Here is a 19,557-nt window from a genome sequence, read left to right on the forward strand (position 1 = left end):
TGAAGTTTGTGAGACCTGTATCTGTGTTGGACGGTTTCACCATGGTGATCACTTCTCTCAAGGTTTCACCATAATGATCACTTCGGGATTTCACCATAGTGGTTACTTCCGTCATTGTGAGCATGCAAATGCCTCAGTTGGCTTTATCTGTGCAAGGTTAATTAGATAACCTGGTTCAAATCACAGGCTGATCGCGACAAGGACCGATTGTTTGCCCACGCTAGGAGGGTGTCAGGCCTTTACTGCTTTCCCCTCATGCCTGTCCTGGGGAGGTAATCTCGAATCTTGAGGGAAAAGCGTTAGCTCGTTTTTCCGAAGGTTCGATTTCCCACGTAGCTTCAAAATGCAACACACATTTCCGCTCTTAAATGCCTTGTATTACTGGAATTAATATTACAAAATAAATGGCGTAAAACAGTATTAAATCTTTGTCGCTGCCTGCGGCTCGAGGGTTAGATCTGTTCTCATCATAGAAAACATAACAGAACTAGGTAGGGTAAATTCTATGACAATAAATAGTTTTATACATCACTAAAGGAGGTGATAAATCACGTGTACATGCATTATATTAACCATTGACTCTCAGAGTACACAAATACCAAAAAAAAAAAAAAATAATAATAAAAAAAAAAATAAAGAAAATAAAAAAAAGAGGAAAAAAAATTGTCACATGGGGCAGGGGCATTGGTGTGGTCCGAAACTTCAGATCTAGTAATTGACGTTCTCCAAGAAATATATTATATAAACATTATGTGCTGTCCTGATTCCACGAAATTGCTTCCTTGCTGATACACTGGAACACCAAGCAGGTCACTGAAGTAGTCTGAAGCTTCGGGCTACAGCTGTAAGGCAGATGAAAGGAGAAACCTCGGTGAGGTGAAAATGTCGCTATATATGTAGAACAGATATTCACAACACTTGGCTTAGAGGTCTTAGTTGTCGGACACCAATCAAAGGCCTTGTGTCTAATGTTGCTTCAGAGAGTATGTGCCCAACTGTTGACCTGAAATGACCGGACTTCGATAAACTGCCCGACAATATTAACAAGGATTCGTCGATTTCCACCCGTGGAGCTTTTCACGCCTGCTGTGCTCAATAACAGCATGATATGTATTCTTTGAATTCATCCTTCTTTAACTTTATGGTTATTCTGAATTGAACATATCCACACAGATTCTCCATGACTTTTGCTGGCAGTTCATGTCCTTACATGGACAACTTTCGAGTCGCGTGTTTGTCAAATGACCAGTAATTAACAACGTGTTTGTTCTCGTCTTCTCCCAACATGGTCTAGCTGAACAATACACAGACAAAACACAGTTGTAATCTGGTAAAGTGGCCATGTTGTTTATCACCAGCAGCCCGAAAAGAGCAGCAGAACACGATCACGTGACAATCCTTTCACAACCTTTGAACCCTGATACGAGGTAAATGCAGTAGTGTTTTGAAAACGTGCTGAGTCACGTGATCTGAAAATTGTTTCTGCTCAAAAGCATGACAAGTGTCAAAGAGGTAGTCACGTCACATGTCCCGGCATGCAATGCTAGACGCCGAAGAGGATGCCAGTAAAATCTGATCCGTTCTGTATCCTAACAACGATACCAGATGAGTTATCCATATACACCGAAGCGTACTGCCCAGCCTGGAACGAAAACGAGGTCGGAAGTTAAAACAAGTTAAAACACCACACATATATACGAGGAAAGTTAACTGAAACAAAATACTGACAGGAATGAATAAATGACACTATGTGTGCTATTTGACTGAATTGCGACATAGATAATATGCTTTGACCTTGACCTATGTTTTAAAATGACCCCACTGACCTTTAATTCCAACAATCCACTGACGCTGGTTGTAAAGAGCTTGCTGTTGGTCTCAAGACCCGTTACGTACTCCAGGGACCTGAAATCATTCAGCAGCAACAGTAACAACATCGTGAGCACAACCACAACAGCGTCAACACAATTGATTCCGTACAAATGAAACGTTTGGTAGACAGTAGTTTCTCGTTCTACAGTCGGATGATTCTAGCACCTAGTTCTAGTTTTGAGGGTTTCAGCAAATCCTTGCATCTACTCCAGCCTGAGTCTCATACCGTGAATCACTATTGTGCAATGTGGCGTTAGTGAGAATCTGACTTCTGCTCACCCATCATTCACATTGTACATTTTGGTATTCGTGAGATACAAACCCATGTCACGTCCGAGCTTGTCATGACAAGGCAAGAGTTCTTTAAATGATTTTAAGGACGCCTCATTTACCTAACCCCTCCCCTGCTGAACCAGTTCATGTGGAGTACTGTTAAGGGGGCTGCAACAAAGCGATATGATTAGGAAACATACATCGTGTGTGGGTTAGTTTCTGGGTGTTATTGAACATTTGAAGCAGGGCAATTCATTTGGAACCGACGGCGTCAGTGGGCAGGTTGGAAATGAAATACTCCCGTGCTTCAAATATTCAATAACACCCGCATATTGACAAACACATGATGCTAATCGACATTGCATGCATAAAAGTAAACTAAAAGGCGCCCATGGGTTTTACTGTCTGCAGTCATTGACATCGAGTACAGGTACAGAAGTGATGTGTCATCAGCTGGTCATTTCAGTTGGTTCCCATGGTAGCATCTGGAACTGCTCATTTGTGACGTCATTCTGACGTTAGGTCACAATATGATTTGAATGGCGTCACAAATGCTCATGCCGTAACAATACAGTTATGTGGGATATTTCTATGTTTGAATAAGCAGCGAATAGTCTTGCATTTTCAGGAATCAAATACCATTCGATCATGTTTTTCAACCAATCAGATTGCAGAAAACAGTGACCCTTGGTTTACAATGAACGTTCCTGATAGTCTAGCATGTTATATTTTCTCTCATATAAACTTCCAAAGACTATTTTTCTAAGTCGTGGATGCCTTAGTATAGTGCCATGTCGCTAGTGATGACCCTGCCGCAATACCCAGCCATCCAATATGGGTTTCACACACTCTGAAGATATTGAAATGAAGGATGAATTTCAGATGATTGTACTGACGTGTTTTTCTGGCATAGCGAGTCTATGCACACTTGGATCTTGATGTTGTCTCTTTTCCTCAAACGTTTGTTTCCTCGACCTTTCTTCTTAATTTGAATATGCAAATTAGCAGCAAAGTGATAGACTCCATCACGTGGTGCAACAAAACGCCCGTCCCGGGCGTTGAAGACGTCCCCTCGATGGAAAGCTCCCCCACCGAATGGCTGAAAGTATATTATTAAATGAACTAAGAACATCATATTTACTCATCACATATAGCAGGCATCGCCATAAACGTACACAGTCATTCTTTTACACATTACATGTATACACAAAGAACTTATTTAAGCACCCCCTGTATTTTTGTAATGCTACATTTTCAACACCCTTCCTGTGGTGACCACGATGGAAACTAAGCCCTCTGTGTATATGCTGTAAGAGGAAACATGGAGGAAACTACAGGAGGAAACAGAAGTACACCTGTAACCTGTAAGGAACAGACAGTGGACAAGGATATTTGGACCGTCTATGGCGTAATTTACAAGCGCCGTATTTCAGGAGGTAGCATTATCTAATGGGGCATTACTATAGGTTACACCTGACATCTGTGAAAAGGATGCTTTATGTGCTTCCGGTGTGCTATAAATAGCTATCGTCTGCTTCTCGCCAGTAAACAGCCAGCAGGTGATCGACATGGGTACACTTAAACATTACTATCGTGCACTTATATGAAAGTGGTTTGAAACAATCTGAGGACGCCATAGGATTGAATATATCAAATTCTTTTCTAATCAGTGGAAGCGACCTAGTGATGCAGTCTAGGTGATATCACTTAATGAAAATCAGTTCCAGAACTGTCATTCTGTAGTTCAACTCTGCGAGCTATTCTCGACAAATTGTGAAAAAGAAAATGGTGAAGAGGAAAATCGGGAAGAAAGTGTCCCATGTTTTTTTTTTAAAACATTTTCTGACGTAAGTCAAACTGGCATCAGTAACCACAACAGACATGTTGCACGTCGGAAAAAGATGAACACACACAACGTACATTTAGCGTATTTAGCAACTCTCCGATCAAATCAATACGAAGGCAGTCATATGTCCCAAAATTTTGATCCAATGTCCTTAAAATAATCCACTTGGTTTAACTGCGTCCCATGACTGCACAGGGAGAGCCGTTTTAGCACTCAAACAGACCTATGTTATATTTGGGTCTTACTTTCCTCAACTTCAAACTTCGACAGTGTTACACCCCTTGCTGTGAACATCTTCAGAATGCACGAAACTCAAATCTAAGAATGAAGATTTTTATGGATATCAACTTCTACACAACGTTTCTGAGTTAATCACGTGATGAAGGAGTAAGCATTAACTCCGAAACGTTGTGTTCTCATAATAAAGAAGTTGATATCCATAAAAATCTTCATTCTTATGTATTTCACTTCTAAATGCCCTTCAAAGACTTGAAACTCAAATCTGTTATTATTTGTCTAGTTTTAAAATAGAAAACTTTTGTGAATTTTCATTTTTCGAAATTTGCGTTTCCTTTGGTATTAAGTACATGTTTAAATCCTGACCTATGCATTTGGTCGCTGCAGTATAATGGAGACAATGGCTGGATTTGATCCCGTGTTTCATTGTTGTTGAATTGCGCACGATGCAATATACCAGGTATATGGTGGCGGTCTGTAAGTAATCAAGCTGAGCCTAGACAGTCCAGTCATTACCAACGTAAGCACTCATCTACGCCATTAGCCCATGATGACACGCTTCAATCACGTTAGCGAGCATGACCACCCGCTCCCCTCTCTCACAAGCATCGGTTCCTGGAGACCAGTTCTATTCCGGAAGCTACACGGACACAAAGGGCAGAAGGTCAGGTCCTAACGCAGGAGACATTCTGGATATATGTGGAAAAGTCGAGTCCGACTGGAAATACTCCCACGTGTTTAATTAGTGTAAAATGTAACTGGCATCTGTGTCAGACCGACAAATGGATATTGTAAAGAAAGGGTCCGCATTATGTATGACAGAATGGAAATATATCAACCTTCGTCAACGAGGATGACAACTAAGTAACCCATTGTGGATTACATTAGGAGACCTGGCTGGAATATTGGCGTAGACTATGTTTCAAATCTACTTTTTCACCCTCATACACTTTCACAGTCTGTAGTCACGCATATTCCCGTACGCCTACCACGTGTATCCGATATCACCCGGCTGGAGAGTACGATTCCACAAGGTTAAGAGCTGACGTAATACTGTTGAACTAACACTCACATATTACATGTGAGTTAATATTTGTTTAGCATGTTTAGATTGTATACAAACATGCAGTGCAATCTCTATACTCGGTCACTGTTCTATTTTCGAGCACACACAAGCTTCGCGTTAACCGCAAGAAGCCCGTCATAATCGAGTTGCTCTTTACCAACCACTGGTTTCAATTTACGGTATTTAAAACTCTCCTTAAACCAGCGTTGCTGCCCCTCCCTGCCTGTGATGAGGAAACACCTGCTTTATGACGGACATTTACCTTTAATGAAAGCTTCCTGGTTTGCACGTGCAGTGGGAGATAACTCGTCACGGGATTGAAATTGAAAACCACTAATGACATACAGCGTAACTTACACTAATAGTTGGGTTTATTTATGAAAGGTCTTCATTCAGCTTTTTAAAAATCTTTTATTATACGTCTCAAATTGCTAAAAAGTGTAAATACCGCATTCGTCAAGTTTAAGTTAATCGGAGAGGTGTTTTACTATATGGACAGGTTTTCCTCACTGATAATGATGTAGTCATTCAATCTCTGCAGGCGTTTGGGAAAACATGTGCAAATAACCAATGCCTATCAGACGGTGTGAAATCTGAGAAGATGGGTCATGACTAATTCTTTCTGGCCATTGACATCGTAATGTGCACTTAGAATAGTCAACTTCAACGTCAACTTGAACGTCAACTTCAACGTCAACTTCAACGTCAACGTCGTAAACGAATATTCAGGAAGCAATGCATCCTCTTGGATAGCACATAGGTCTAAACAGTCACCATTTGGTGTAGAGTAGTGTCCCTTGGTTGTGGATAAGGAACCGCTTATCCAGGTTCGAATGTCCGTAACCGTTCGACCTGCGCTCTTCTGACTTTTGCCGCGCGCTTACAGTTAAACACGTGGTATCCATTACTACTGGCCCCTGGCATTGAATATGTACAAGTACCTACCATATGTTTGAAACACAGACTATCTCTCTCTCTCTCTCTCTCTCTCTCTCTCTCTCTCTGTCTCCCTCTCTGTTTAAACCAATTAAAAAGCCGTTAAAACTCAAAAGGAGCCCCAGTGAGATGGGAGGTCCCGAACTTGAGGACATCTTGCTTCATTTCGGCCTTTAGCATTGCACGTGGGGAGTGGCCGTTGGGACCAGATGTGCTTCTGGGACTGTGAGACAGACTAGGTTGGAACACTGATTTAAGTTGCATTACATTTACTCGTGATAATGTCAGACTTGTACATTCGACTCTGCTTACAGCAGATATTTCTTCAAGATGTGGAAAAGGGTTTTGTCGCTTCAGTTTAAGTTACAATCTTATTCAGCGAGGAATCATGCCAGCAATTAAAGGAAGCGTTCTTACAATCGTACATCATCACAAAGTCATGAGACGTTAAACCAGCCTTGACACCTGACGAGGAGACATCAGCCTCTAACCTCGATCTCGATATGCGGTTCTATCATGGCCATATAGTAGAGATACGTTCTAGAATCCTAACTCACAGTTGATAAGCTATAGTCGTGAATCTGGTACACACTACAATAATCAATCCTTCTCCAATCTTAAACATACTCTCTACACTAATCAATCCTTCTCCCATCTTAAACACACTCACTACACTAATCAATGCTTCTCCCATCACATACATACTCACTACACTAATCAGCCCTTCTCCCATCTCTAACATACTCACAATACTAATCAGTCCTTCTCCCATCTCAAACATACTCAGTACACTAATCAGTCCTTCTCCTTCTCTAACATACTCATTACACTGATCAATCCTTCTCCCATCTGAAACATACTCACTGCACTAATCAATCCTTCTCCCATCTCTAACATTCTCACTACACTAATCAGTCTTTCTCCGATCTGAAACATACTCACTACACTAATCAATCCTTCTTTCAACTCAAACATACTACACTAATCAGTCCATCTCCCACCTCAAACACACTCATTACACTAATCAGTGCTTCTCCCAACACAAACATACTCACTACACTAATCTCCATTTCAAACATACACTAATCAATCCTTCTACCATCCCATGTATATCGACTGCGTATATACATGGCAATCAATCACACGTCCTAAACGGTAATTCCAACCCTTTGTGTAATTTGACGGCCATAGATTGCATAGATTATTATTTGATCGTTAATGAAACTAGCGATTTTTTCACTTTCTACATTAAATTTGTTTAGGTATCATATCAACTTTTCAAAGGCCAACATTAGTATCAAGTTTTGATAGGCACTGCTCGGGTACAAGCATAATTCTATCAAAGTCCCATAGCCGCGGCTTTTATCACCTCCATGTGTGAATTACCAGTGTTTTATTGGGCCCGCCACATCCGACGGTACTTGGTGATGTTACATGTTCAAGGCGTGTGTGTGGAGGGGCTACTCTTGGCTGATTTATAAGCCCTCAGCGTTACCAATGTATCAAGTATCTAGCGCAGTTGGTCTGTTACAGCGGAGGATGGGAACTGCTTGACTTCAGAAGAAGTGATTATTGGTACATTTATTCAGACCTCAGTGAAATGAATAGCGCTTATGAAAGCACACAATACCAATAACTCTCCTTGTCGATCCAATCCTGTTCCGTTCCCAGCGTTCCGGGTCACCAATTTGACACAACCGTCGTGCGTCACGTGCTACCGATCCAGACCGGAAGTAGCTGTAGACGCGCGCAGATCGTGGACTAGCAGATTGGACTGGATTTTATAGACACTTAAGGTTGTAAATCTTCGTCAGTTTGCGATTCGTGTCACAGAGGCGAGATGTTCCGATTAACACTATGGCAATTCTACCGCACTCACATGCTTTACAAATACACAGCGTAACGTGGCGATGCCAAAATAGTCTACTTTTTCAACGGTTGTTCTAGTTTTGCAAATAAGTATGGCGCCTCTTACTTAATTTCTGAAAGTTTTCTACTTCGCGTCAGATCTATATTTATCAACAAGTACAAACACTTTGTGCAGTGCACGGAACGCGGGGAAAGAGTGCACCCGATGCGACATAACCCTATGTAATCGTTGTTCCTTTATTTTCTTTTAATACAAAAAGTGAAGTGGGACCAAGATCAGATGAACTGGGAACAGATCTGCTGCTGCCAGATACGCATGTGCCTCGAGGGAACAATGGAAATCTCGGGGTATATATCCAAATGAATATCAAAGGAACAAAGCGTTGTGGATTTTATCGAATGACCCGTATTTCTTTTGATTCAGTGAACAGTAACATCATTGCGACGCTCCTCTTGACATTTGATAATAAGGCGATTAGATGAGTAAGTCAATACGATTGGCCTAGAAGGTAGACTGAATTAGTACGAGGTCTCAGTGACTGGACTAACAGGTCCAGGTGTCTGGACTAGTTGGTCTGTGTGATTAGACTAGTAGGCCCATGTGATTGACTAGAAGGTCTGTGTGATAAGACTAGAAGGTCTATGATTGGACTAGACGGTCTGTGTGACTGGACTAGTAGCTGTGTGTGTTTGGACTAGTAGGTCCATGCGATTGGACTAGTTGGTCTGTGACTGGACTAGTAGGTCCATGTGATTGGACTAGTTGGTCTGTGACTGGACTATTAGGTCCATGCGATTGGACTAGTTGGTCTGTGACTGGACTATTAGGTCCATGCGATTGGACTAGTTGGTCTGTGACTGGACTATTAGGTCCATGTGATTGGACTAGTTGGTCTGTGACTGGACTAGTAGGTCCATGCGATTGGACTAGTTGGTCTGTGACTGGACTAGTAGGTCCATGTGATTGGACTAGTTGGTCTGTGACTGGACTAGTAGGTCCATGCGATTGGACTAGTTGGTCTGTGACTGGACTATTAGGTCCATGTGATTGGACTAGTTGGTCTGTGACTGGACTAGTAGGTCCATGTGATTGGACTTGTATTGTCATGTGTCATAAGCTGTCGTGGGGCTACGACTGTCGTTAGTCTATGTTACAGTAAAGGAGGTACGACAGTCGCAGTGTTGTGAATCATGCTCCTGGTCCGTATGATTGGTCCATGTGATAAGAAGCCGCAGTCATTTGGGTCAGGTTGAAGTACCACCACATAACTCTAACACTGAACATGGACTTCGTCTAGGGAATTAAAAGCGAGATGTGAGAGTGAGCATCACATATTTCAAATGTCAGCTGATCATAAGATTGTTTACTTGTTTTCACAATACATAACCGGAAAGTGGTTGTGCATGACCGGAATGAAACCCAGATCTTGACGAACGATAGGGTTGAAACACCAGGCTATCCCATCTCTAACTCACCCTCAAGAGTCATAACAATTAACCTTCGACATATTTTCTTGAATCGAAATAAGAAAAAGTCACCTGATGGAAATTTTTCAGCTCCATAAAAGTCCTCCGAGCAACAATGATGTTACTGCGCAGGCGCATGTGGAATGCTACCGTGACCCGTGGTACGAGCAGCACCTCATCCACTTCCGGTGGTAATACGTAACTTCCGTTTAGGAGGGAACTGCAGGCTTCGCACTGCAAAAAACATGAGATGGATTCACAGAACGACAAAGTTTAACAAAAGGTCAATCTGTTTATTGGCTCGGCTTCAGTTCAGACTTGGCATCTGTCTCAAATCATTATAGTGTTGCAATATTGTAAAATCTGCACTCTCACCGGGCAATACGCAACAGGGGAAGTAAGGCTAAGCGAGTAAGAAGCTAATCATATAAATAGGAGTTATGGAAAAGTAGTTAATATGAAATATAGCAACAATAACAACAACAGTAATTATATCATTTCTGTTATATAAGGCTTCCCTAAATAGCACACATAATGTGAATAACGCTGAAAGAGACGTGTTATCCCAGACTTAGATAACAGACGTGGCGGCCAACGTGAGAGATTGTGAGCACCATGATCTTTGAGAGGGGTCAAACGAAACAAGCAATACTGTTCTACGTGGTTTCACAAATCCCGTTTTCATCCGTGCTTCCATAAAGAAGTTCCATTTGGAACTCTTCACAGTTATACTTTATTGCACAATTATGTCGTCAAATTACTAAGACAACAAGCTCTCGCCTTAACATACATAGAGGTCAGTCCCGCGCTACTTGTCTCTGACGCATCTCTTGATTGATTTGCATATATAGGCATCTTAATATGAGTGCCAAAACATTGGCGACAGTTTGGCGCCAGTTTGAACATAGCCATTCCGAGATCATGCTCATACGGTCACATAGTCCCTGCAACTGAGAACTTTATGACTCTTTGATCAAAGCCGTGGCATTCATAGGGCTTATTATAAGAAAATATGAAAAGCGTGTTAATTTGGGCCATAGTTGTTTCTCTGTGTCCCGAAGAGCGGATAAGCACCGATCGATACTTAGACAACGTTCGATATCTTTGTTCGGGGGGAAGACTTTGATTGATTATATGATAAGGGCTACCTCTCGCTGGAGTGATGGTTGTGAATACTGCCCGTCCGAGTCACTTCCTATACAGCATGGTCGGCCGACAGGGGATTGCATATTTGCATATGACACTACATCAAACGAGTTTTAATTAGTGGGGCTGCCTTCATTTCAAGGGTCATAAACACGATGTGCAGTTTCAAGACTTTCGACTACTGTGTGTCCTCAGATATCATGATATTTTGTAAAGTATACTTTGTATACCCAAGATAAATGCTGAGCCGTGTTACTGTATCACAGCCCTGTGTGAGAATCTCTCTAACGACTAAAGATATCTTGATGCATAAAAATGACTTTCTCGTAGTGTTCCTTAAACATCAATAGTTTTAATTATACATAGATGGTGTTCCTTACACATAAATAATGTTATTTATACATAGATGGTGCCTTATACATCGACAGTGTTCCTTATACGTTGATATACAAACGCCCCAGGGTAGTGATTCAGCGAGGTTGAGGTGGAGGGATTGAGCCCACCTGTGACCGGGTGTAAAAGCTTTGAGGTCAATTTCGTGTACAGACTCTTCCAGTGTTATCACAACCGCTAGTGTATAGTACACAACCCTGTGCACTTAAAAAACCCAGAAAAGGCATATGACCAGATGGTGGCCACATTAATACGTGCAAACACCCAGTTGTGGGTACAACAACGTGCAGTGAACTTGGACAAAGTACTGTGACTATGTGTCCCAGTCCCTCCAGCTGTGAATGGGTACCTCTTTAGGATGTGAAACTCGGCCTAGAGGCAGTAGGGGTTGTGTAATTCCAAGGGAGTTGAGATTGTTAGTACGATGTGCCCTTTAGAGTGACATCCAAAGATCGAAGGAAAAAATACCAGTGCCTTGAGCAAGCACTAGTTGGGTGGATATGTGTGCTATATCAATACCCTACCCTACCCTACTGTTCCTTCTTCATCAACAATGTTCTTTATGTATCCAGAGAGGATACGTGAACTACAACAACAAGGATGAGGGCGTGAAGTAGAGTGACTACGGCATATCAAAGGTGACGACGTGAACTACGGCGACTACTGGAGTTAAAATCGGCAACTTATACCACCTTCAACTCTTATATTCGACATATCTGGCACCACCGATAAGCATGGCTACAGTACATTAGTTCCAAAAACCAACATCAATGGATGCATGGAGAAAATGCTCTTGGAGATATTAATTAACCAGAAAACGTCTTTGGAGTTCTTGTGTACTCGAGCTCTGTCAGCCATAGTGCGATTACGTCCGACATATCACGTGACCCTTTCAGAAGGTTATCATGGCGCGTGTTACACGCTGAAAGCACGTGGAGTCGTGACGGTGATGCGCAAAGTAGGTTTTGAATAGGAACATTTTCGGAGTGAAAAATCCTGGGGAATTTATGTAATTGAAAAATAAACTGTTTAAACATTCTCTTTTGTGATGAAAACATTCGCTTCCCTGTAATATTACGGGTTAAACGTAAAGCATCGTAAGAAGATTCATTGAAAGGTTTTGACTTAATCAAACCAACAAATTATCGGAAGGTTTGACAGTGTCCTGAATACACAGTGCAGTCAAGTACTTACCCTCTCTGTTAATAATTCTTCGGCTCTCTTTTCCGCAGCCTCTGCAAACAATACCACTTTATGTACTGCCCCAAAACAGTTTGCACAAATTTAAAACACTGGCAATACGTTGTGCATGGTCACACCGAAAATAAATTTCTCCACTGTCTTGGGGAAACCATTTGCAAACCTTTTGAAGACAAACTGCACGTGGATCATGCATCGAATTGCTGAACAGCATGTGCAAATATCGTGCATGTGAACAGCTGCGTTTCAGTGTAAAAGATTTGTTAGGAATTCGTCGATTTTCACGAAGTTTCATCATTTATTGAACTCATGAAAATAATCTTTAACAATGCATGAGTTCACGTGTATACAATACATTTAAACAGTATGGAATATTTTACAAATTCTAGTTTAGAACACGTTATTGAAGTAAGTGGCTACATTTATACAAGTGACTCTAGACTTTTGATGGATAGTGTATATGAAACATCTATCAGGAGACACATGATAAAACAATGCACACCACATTATACATGAAACATCTGTGAGCAGTTATATGAAAATTATAACACAATATATATGAACAAGATAAAGAGGAAAGGAAACATTTGAAGCTGTGTTCAAATATGTTCCAGTATGGACAGATTCTTTAAAGAAAGTTCGACCTCATGTCTGCAATCACGAGTTTCTGCTTGACATGTATTAGATGTGCCATGACCTGACACATTATCCCTAGTTTGCATATATGGGAACGCCCTCCAGACCATTCCATTCTAAAAAAGAGGGAAACAGGTTGTCGTCTAAACATTGAAAAGTTCAATTTCCTCGTGCAAATCGTGGCGTGATAGTGTTTTGCTGAACTAAATCACTCTACAAGACGCGTGTTAAACAGTAGCGGTATTGATTTCACGCCACGGTCAGCGTGTACTGCACGTGCTTAATCGCCAGTCTACCCGTAGCAACCAAGTGTATACGTCCAGATTACTTGCCCCACCTGCTTGTCACAAACGCGTTCAATGCACTGGCTCGTCTAATACATGTCAAGCAGTCTTGAGTATCTTGTCAGTGTGAGCAACGTGTGTGGACGCCGTCTGTTTGCAATATTTCAACCATGACATGGACGACATCGTCATCATATGGGGACTCGAACATAGACTCTTGGTGTGTCTTAACCACTGTGCTACCATATTACTTCTGCCAAGATGGTCATCAGTGGCGGACTGAGGGATTTTTGCGACCACTCCAAATTTATTGGTGGAAAACACAATGACGTAAAGAAAGCGTTTATCTACAAACGCAACCCTGTTGTTTTGAAGCCCTTGCCAACTACACAACCACTGACCACTGAAACACTCAACGGTCACTCACGGTCGTGTTGGGGTTTTCTGAGAGCAGTATTTACCTAATGAATTCATTCCGTATCCGGACTTAAATCCGAGATCAAATATTGTAGTCACCAGAAACGAGCGTGTGCAAAACCAACATTTTCTTGGTATGCAGAAAAACAGCCCATTCTGTTAGCGGACTTAACAACTGGGCCTTGCACAGAACTGTCTATGAATGAATTGCTCAAGTGGAGTCTGTAGTATGTATAGGCCTCTTGTCAGTACAGGGAGTGTTAAGCCCCATGTGTGACGGTTACTTTGCACCACAAAGGTTATACATCCCCAACAAACAGTAAACAACGTAACAGTCATGAGCAAATATTGGTATGTAGAAAGTTTAAAGCTCCACAGTTCGGTTGCCATCAAACAGGTACTACGTTATCAAAGCAACATCGACAGGTGTCAGCAAATAAAACGGGTGTGCGAGGTAAACAGTAGCCTTGACTATGATATAACGTCTTGACGATATAAGGAATACAGTTTCAGTCTGTTTTGTTGTTTTTTGTTTTGCATATAATAATACATAAAGATATTTTTCTGTCATTTATCTTGTACTTCATACAGTTATATATTATATCGATGATATTTTGAGTCTTTTTTCATTTAGTTATAATATGTTAAGGCATTGTTCTGTCATTTATTACACAGTTCATATTGCTATAATACATAAAGGCATTGCTCTGTCATTTATCACACAGTTCATATTGTTTTAATACATAAAGGCTTTGTTCTGTCATTTATCACACAGTTCATATTGTTATACTACATAAAGGCTTTGTTCTGTCATTTATCACACAGTACATATTGCTATAATACATAAAGGCTTTGTTCTGTCATTTATCACACAGTTCATATTGCTATAATACATAAAGGCTTTGTTCTGTCATTTATCACACAGTTCACATTGTTATAATACATAAAGGCTTTGTTCTGTCATTTATCACACAGTTCATATTGCTATAATACATAAAGGCTTTAATCTGTCATTTATTACACAGTTCATATTGTTATAATACATAAAGGATTTGTTCTGTCATTTATCACATAGTTCGTATAATTTTGAATTAGGTTTTCATTTTGTGTCATTAATCGCTTAACACAGAAAGGCAAGTTGTGTCCTTTTCACATAGTTCATGCAGCTGTAATACATAAAGTCATTTATAACCCAAGTTATATATACTCATGGAAACAGATAACAGAACACAGGGAAGTACACGTGTTTCTTCCTTCATTTTGAGAATTTCACCGCTGTGCAATACACACGTAGTGAAGAAACCTGGAAAACAATAAAATATGAACATTTGTACTTTCACGTGTTCCCTTATTCGCTTCCACGAGTATGGTTAGATTACATAAAGGTATTTCGTGTTATATATCATATAGTTCATATAGAAGTAGTTTAAATGCACAACGGCATTTTCTGTCATTTATCACATACTTCATATAATTATAACACATAATGACATTTTGTGTCATTTATCATAATGTTCATATATTTATGATACACGAAGGCATTTTCTGTTATTTATCATGTATTTCATATAGTTATAATACATGAAGGCATTTTGTGTCATTGTTATGTCATACATCATATAGTTCATATTGTTATAATATATAAATTTATTATTCTGTCATTTAACATATAGTTCATGTTATATTGCATGAATGCATTTTGTGTCATTTATCATATAGTTCATATATTTATAATTAATCCGGGGTAGAATAGGTTCAGCTTCCCATGAAAAGCTACTGTGCTTGTCATAAGAGGCGACTAACGGAATTGGGTGGTCAGGCACATGGCATCGGTTCCCAGTTGTGCAGATCGAGGCTTCTGTCGTTTATCACAGGATTGTCTGGCCCAGACTCGACAAGAACCGTAGCCATATCGCAAAACTAAACGCACTCACTCACTCACTAACTTATTATTCTGTCATTCTGTCATATACTTCACATTGTTATGATAAACAAAGGCATTGTTCTGTCATACATCATGTCGTTTTCAGTCATTTATCACCTAATACATGAAGACATTGTCTAACATTATCTGTCATTTACCATATAGTTCACATACACGTAGTTCGTATACACGTAGTTGCACATGCAGTGGAAGCTGTGAAAACCAGCATCTGCCTAATCCGGCAAGTTGTCAACACCAGCATAAAATCTCAGTCCCCTCTTTGGCATGTGCATTTATCATCAGCTCTACAATCCGGCATATTTCTTCAGTCCCGATGAGTGTCGGTTTCGACAGCTTCTACTGACAGCATTAACGGTATGAAGCTAAAATAGGCTAAATTTCACACACTCACTCACGCACTAAACCTCATCAAAGACCATATAATATGTCTCTGACCTCATGCACTCCCTGAATAAAGCTAACATTGGCCGCGTTAAACCTCACACTCTCAATGCTTCTTTTTCACAGCTCACTGTTTTTTAAACATTAAGAAAAATTCTTAATTTTGGAACAACTTCCACGTCACTGACGTTTTCCTGTAACTAGACCCACCTTTAACCATTGTTCTAAACTCCGCCAGCATTTCCTCCTTGGTTATCATTGCCCCGGGGGGTCCTGGGGGTCCCTGGGGACCAGGCGGGCCGGGCGGACCTATGAGGCCATGCTGAAACAAACACGGTGACATCGGATTGGTATATGACACGTTACAAGAGAAATACTTGTGTGGGATATAGCAGTGGAAAGTCAGAGAGAAGACAGTATCCGTCAATAATGTAATACTCATATTGACACGGTAAATAGGATTGATCATTATTTGCTGGACATATAAATTTGAATTTTTGTAAAATATTGTGGGGTGAATACAGGGTAAAGAGGGTGTGGAGGCTGAACACGAAAGTGGACCATATGCACTTGGAGGCGGACAATAATCACATGGAGACAGGCAATATTCACACGAAAACGGACAATATCAGCATGGAGACGGACAATATTGATATGAACACAGGCAATATCAAGATGCAGACGGACAATATCAACATGAGTACCGGTCATATCAACACGGATATGGACAATATCAACATGGGCACGGACAATATCAAGATGAAGACGGAAAATATTGACATGGACACGGACAATATCAGCCTGGAGAAGGACAATATGAACACGGACAATATCAAGACGAAGACGGACAATGTGAACATGGACAATATCAAGAGGAGACGGACAGTACTAACAAAGAGTACCGGCTGTATCAACACGAATATGGACAATATCAACATGGTTACGGTCAATATCAAGATGCAGACGGACAATATTAACATGCACACGGACAATATCAACACGGATATGGATAATATCAGCACGGGCATGGGCAATATCAGTGAAAGGAACAATGCTAACATGGAAAAGGACAATCTGAACACGGACAAGATCAGCATGGATACAGACGTTACCCGCAGGGTCAAGGGCAACTGCCAGTCCTGTGCTACGAGTGAGTTCACCTGCAATCAGTCCTGGCATGGCCTGGTACATGAGGTTGGGTGGGGGATGTGGGAGAGACTAAGGTGGGGAGAAAGAAGGGGTAGGAAGATGTGTGACACAAGCCGTGCTAGCATAGTTTTGCTGGTTTCCGGGTAACAGAGCACAATGTAAAGAGAGAAAAAGATGTCGGCGGACACACTCACTTGGGCCTTCGGTTCAGAGGAACGCAAAAGGGAGCCCTGGCTTGTCTTTCTTACCAATGTTTTTCTTTTTTTCTTCCGTTTATTCTTTGACATTTTCCTATTGTTTATCCTGTCTGAATGGCGAACGAATTCTAACCAGCTGCCTTTGGGGTCAAGCGGGGGTCGTGTTCGTATTTCCTGAAACAAATGGCGATGATTAAAAGCCAAGCATGGTTATAACGCCTCATAATTGAACGAAAAACAAAACACGCTTCGTATCAACTTGACTTGCAGTTCTCTATATGCGGACAATATGTAAATCCTATTGCAGGTCTCTCCTGCGTTACTTGGGAAGCAGGGAATCATAGCTCAGTCCTTCGTTAAGGGTCTTATTTTCAAGTATCGAGTTGTCACCGTCTGAATCGTATTTCCGCCACCTTATTTGGAGGTCACATTGCAATGTTAGATGTTTAGATCGTACTATTCATCTATCCGATAGCACGGTTTAGGCATCAGATTGCACTTTTAAGTGATGAGATCGCACTATTTAATGGTCATATCGCTCTGCTGAGTGATGTGATCGCAGTATTTATGTATCAGATCCCACTTTTTAGGTATCAGATCGTACTATCAAGTTGTCAGACTGCACCGTTATCAGATGGCACTATTTAATGGTTATCTCGCACCTTTAAATTGTTAGATCGCACTATTGAATGGTTAGATTGCACTATTTAGTTGTCAGATCACACGATTTGGTGGTTACATCACACTGTTAACCGGTTAGATCGTACTAGTAGGTGAACAAGGCTTAAGGAAGTCCACTTGCCCTGTATCAGTTACACAGCAGTCTTTAGGGATTCCATGCAGCTAGCTTACTGATAAAATCACGAATTAGATGTCAACACAGATACAAATAGTTTGGGTCACCCCGTTTACCCCGACACAGACGCCAGTTGCCACCCTTTCACTTACGCCACAGCCACACACATACATACCCCCCGTCCTTCACCGAGGAGACTTATTGATAGCTGCTGTACATCATTTTTCGTTCGTATTCACGGGCCAAAGAGAAAACAAAGATCATGATATTATGTATGTTTACACTTTGTGACAAGGCTCTTCAAAAACGGATGGTATAATCCAGACTGGATATTAAGAGCCGACTGAAACATTGCAAGCATTCCCGCACTTAAAACCAATGTGGCCTCTGTGACGTCAGACTGTCTCTCAGCGTCACGTGTGGTCGGTTGACATTTTGTCTAGTGGTGTAGCTGGTTATGAAGCGCCAAACAGTCGATGTAGTTTCTTTACAGTGTTGTTTCAAAGCAAATAAGTCGTTTCGCCATTAAATAACCTTTACAGCTAGATGAACTATGAAAGGTAGGGGAGACAATTAAGTACACCCTTACACTGAACGAGCTCTTCTCGCGATCTACCGCCGAGCGCGAGACCTACAGGGGTGATCTCTCCTCACAGACTAAAGATCAACTCAAGGACGGTCATTCGCAACTCTTTACCTATTACTACCTACGCATGTGCAGACTAAAAATCGTGAGGGAGACTTGTGCCCTATACATACTGTTCTCATCAAGAAGCAATCAATTGAAAATGACTTCCGTGTTTCATCAAAAAACACGACCTCTTGACTTTTGGAGAGATTGTGTTATAAACGTTCAAAGATTGGATGATGTACCTACTGCTGCGTTGAAATCCATCATTGCCCGCATGTACTTAAGGCCGTGGACCAGTTTGGGTCGCAACAAAAGAGGATATAGTTTTTAAAGTAATTTTACACCAAAGTATAACATTTGGTAATTCTTAAATCCAAATAAAACTAAACGGTGGGCGTACCCTATTTTCATTTCATATTCTGAGAGGGCAACGTGCGTACTAAATATACAGTATATAGGAAAGAAAATACATTTATTGGAGTATTTGTTGTAAGAAGATGGATAAGGCGTATGGTCACAGTTCTTGGGCGTGTTACGCCTGATCGTAATTGCTATATTTAAGCGAAAAATAGGTAAACATCATTATGAGAAGCATTACAACCATATGAAAAAGTAGTTCCACACTTGTACTGCCAACCCCGTCCCCAGACCAGCAACTGGAGGAATTCTATTGACGTGAAATAAACAAAGCCAGCGCTATCAACTTCGGGTCGGGCAATGAAGGGGTCACGTGTGATAATGTGATAAATACGATTGAGTGTGAATCTGTGAGAAAACTTTCTTGTAATATGTGTAGGAACGAACAGAGGGGTAGAG

At 41.0% G+C, this 19,557-nt stretch overlaps 1 protein-coding gene across 2 annotated transcripts in view; it reads right to left on the reverse strand.

Moving 5' to 3' along the window:
* Positions 1-490: 490 nt before the first annotated feature.
* The window catches only part of LOC137268335 (adipolin-like), a 58,064-nt gene continuing 38,997 nt past the window's right edge, over positions 491-19,557 (reverse strand). The window contains exons 2-8 of one of the 2 annotated variants that reach the window (XM_067802887.1): positions 17,312-17,488; positions 16,179-16,290; positions 12,300-12,340; positions 9,639-9,800; positions 3,042-3,244; positions 1,827-1,905; positions 491-1,642 (exon numbers count right to left, since the gene is read on the reverse strand). In XM_067802887.1, the coding sequence (XP_067658988.1) occupies positions 1,544-1,642; positions 1,827-1,905; positions 3,042-3,244; positions 9,639-9,800; positions 12,300-12,340; positions 16,179-16,290; positions 17,312-17,488 (873 nt within the window). In that variant the 3' untranslated portion in view covers positions 491-1,543. The remainder of the gene's footprint in view (positions 1,643-1,826; positions 1,906-3,041; positions 3,245-9,638; positions 9,801-12,299; positions 12,341-16,178; positions 16,291-17,311; positions 17,489-19,557) is intronic. The other variant, XM_067802888.1, reaches the window with a different exon arrangement.

The sequence above is a fragment of the Haliotis asinina genome, chromosome 16, assembly GCF_037392515.1.
Source record: "Haliotis asinina isolate JCU_RB_2024 chromosome 16, JCU_Hal_asi_v2, whole genome shotgun sequence".
Taxonomy (NCBI): Eukaryota; Metazoa; Mollusca; class Gastropoda; order Lepetellida; family Haliotidae; genus Haliotis; species Haliotis asinina.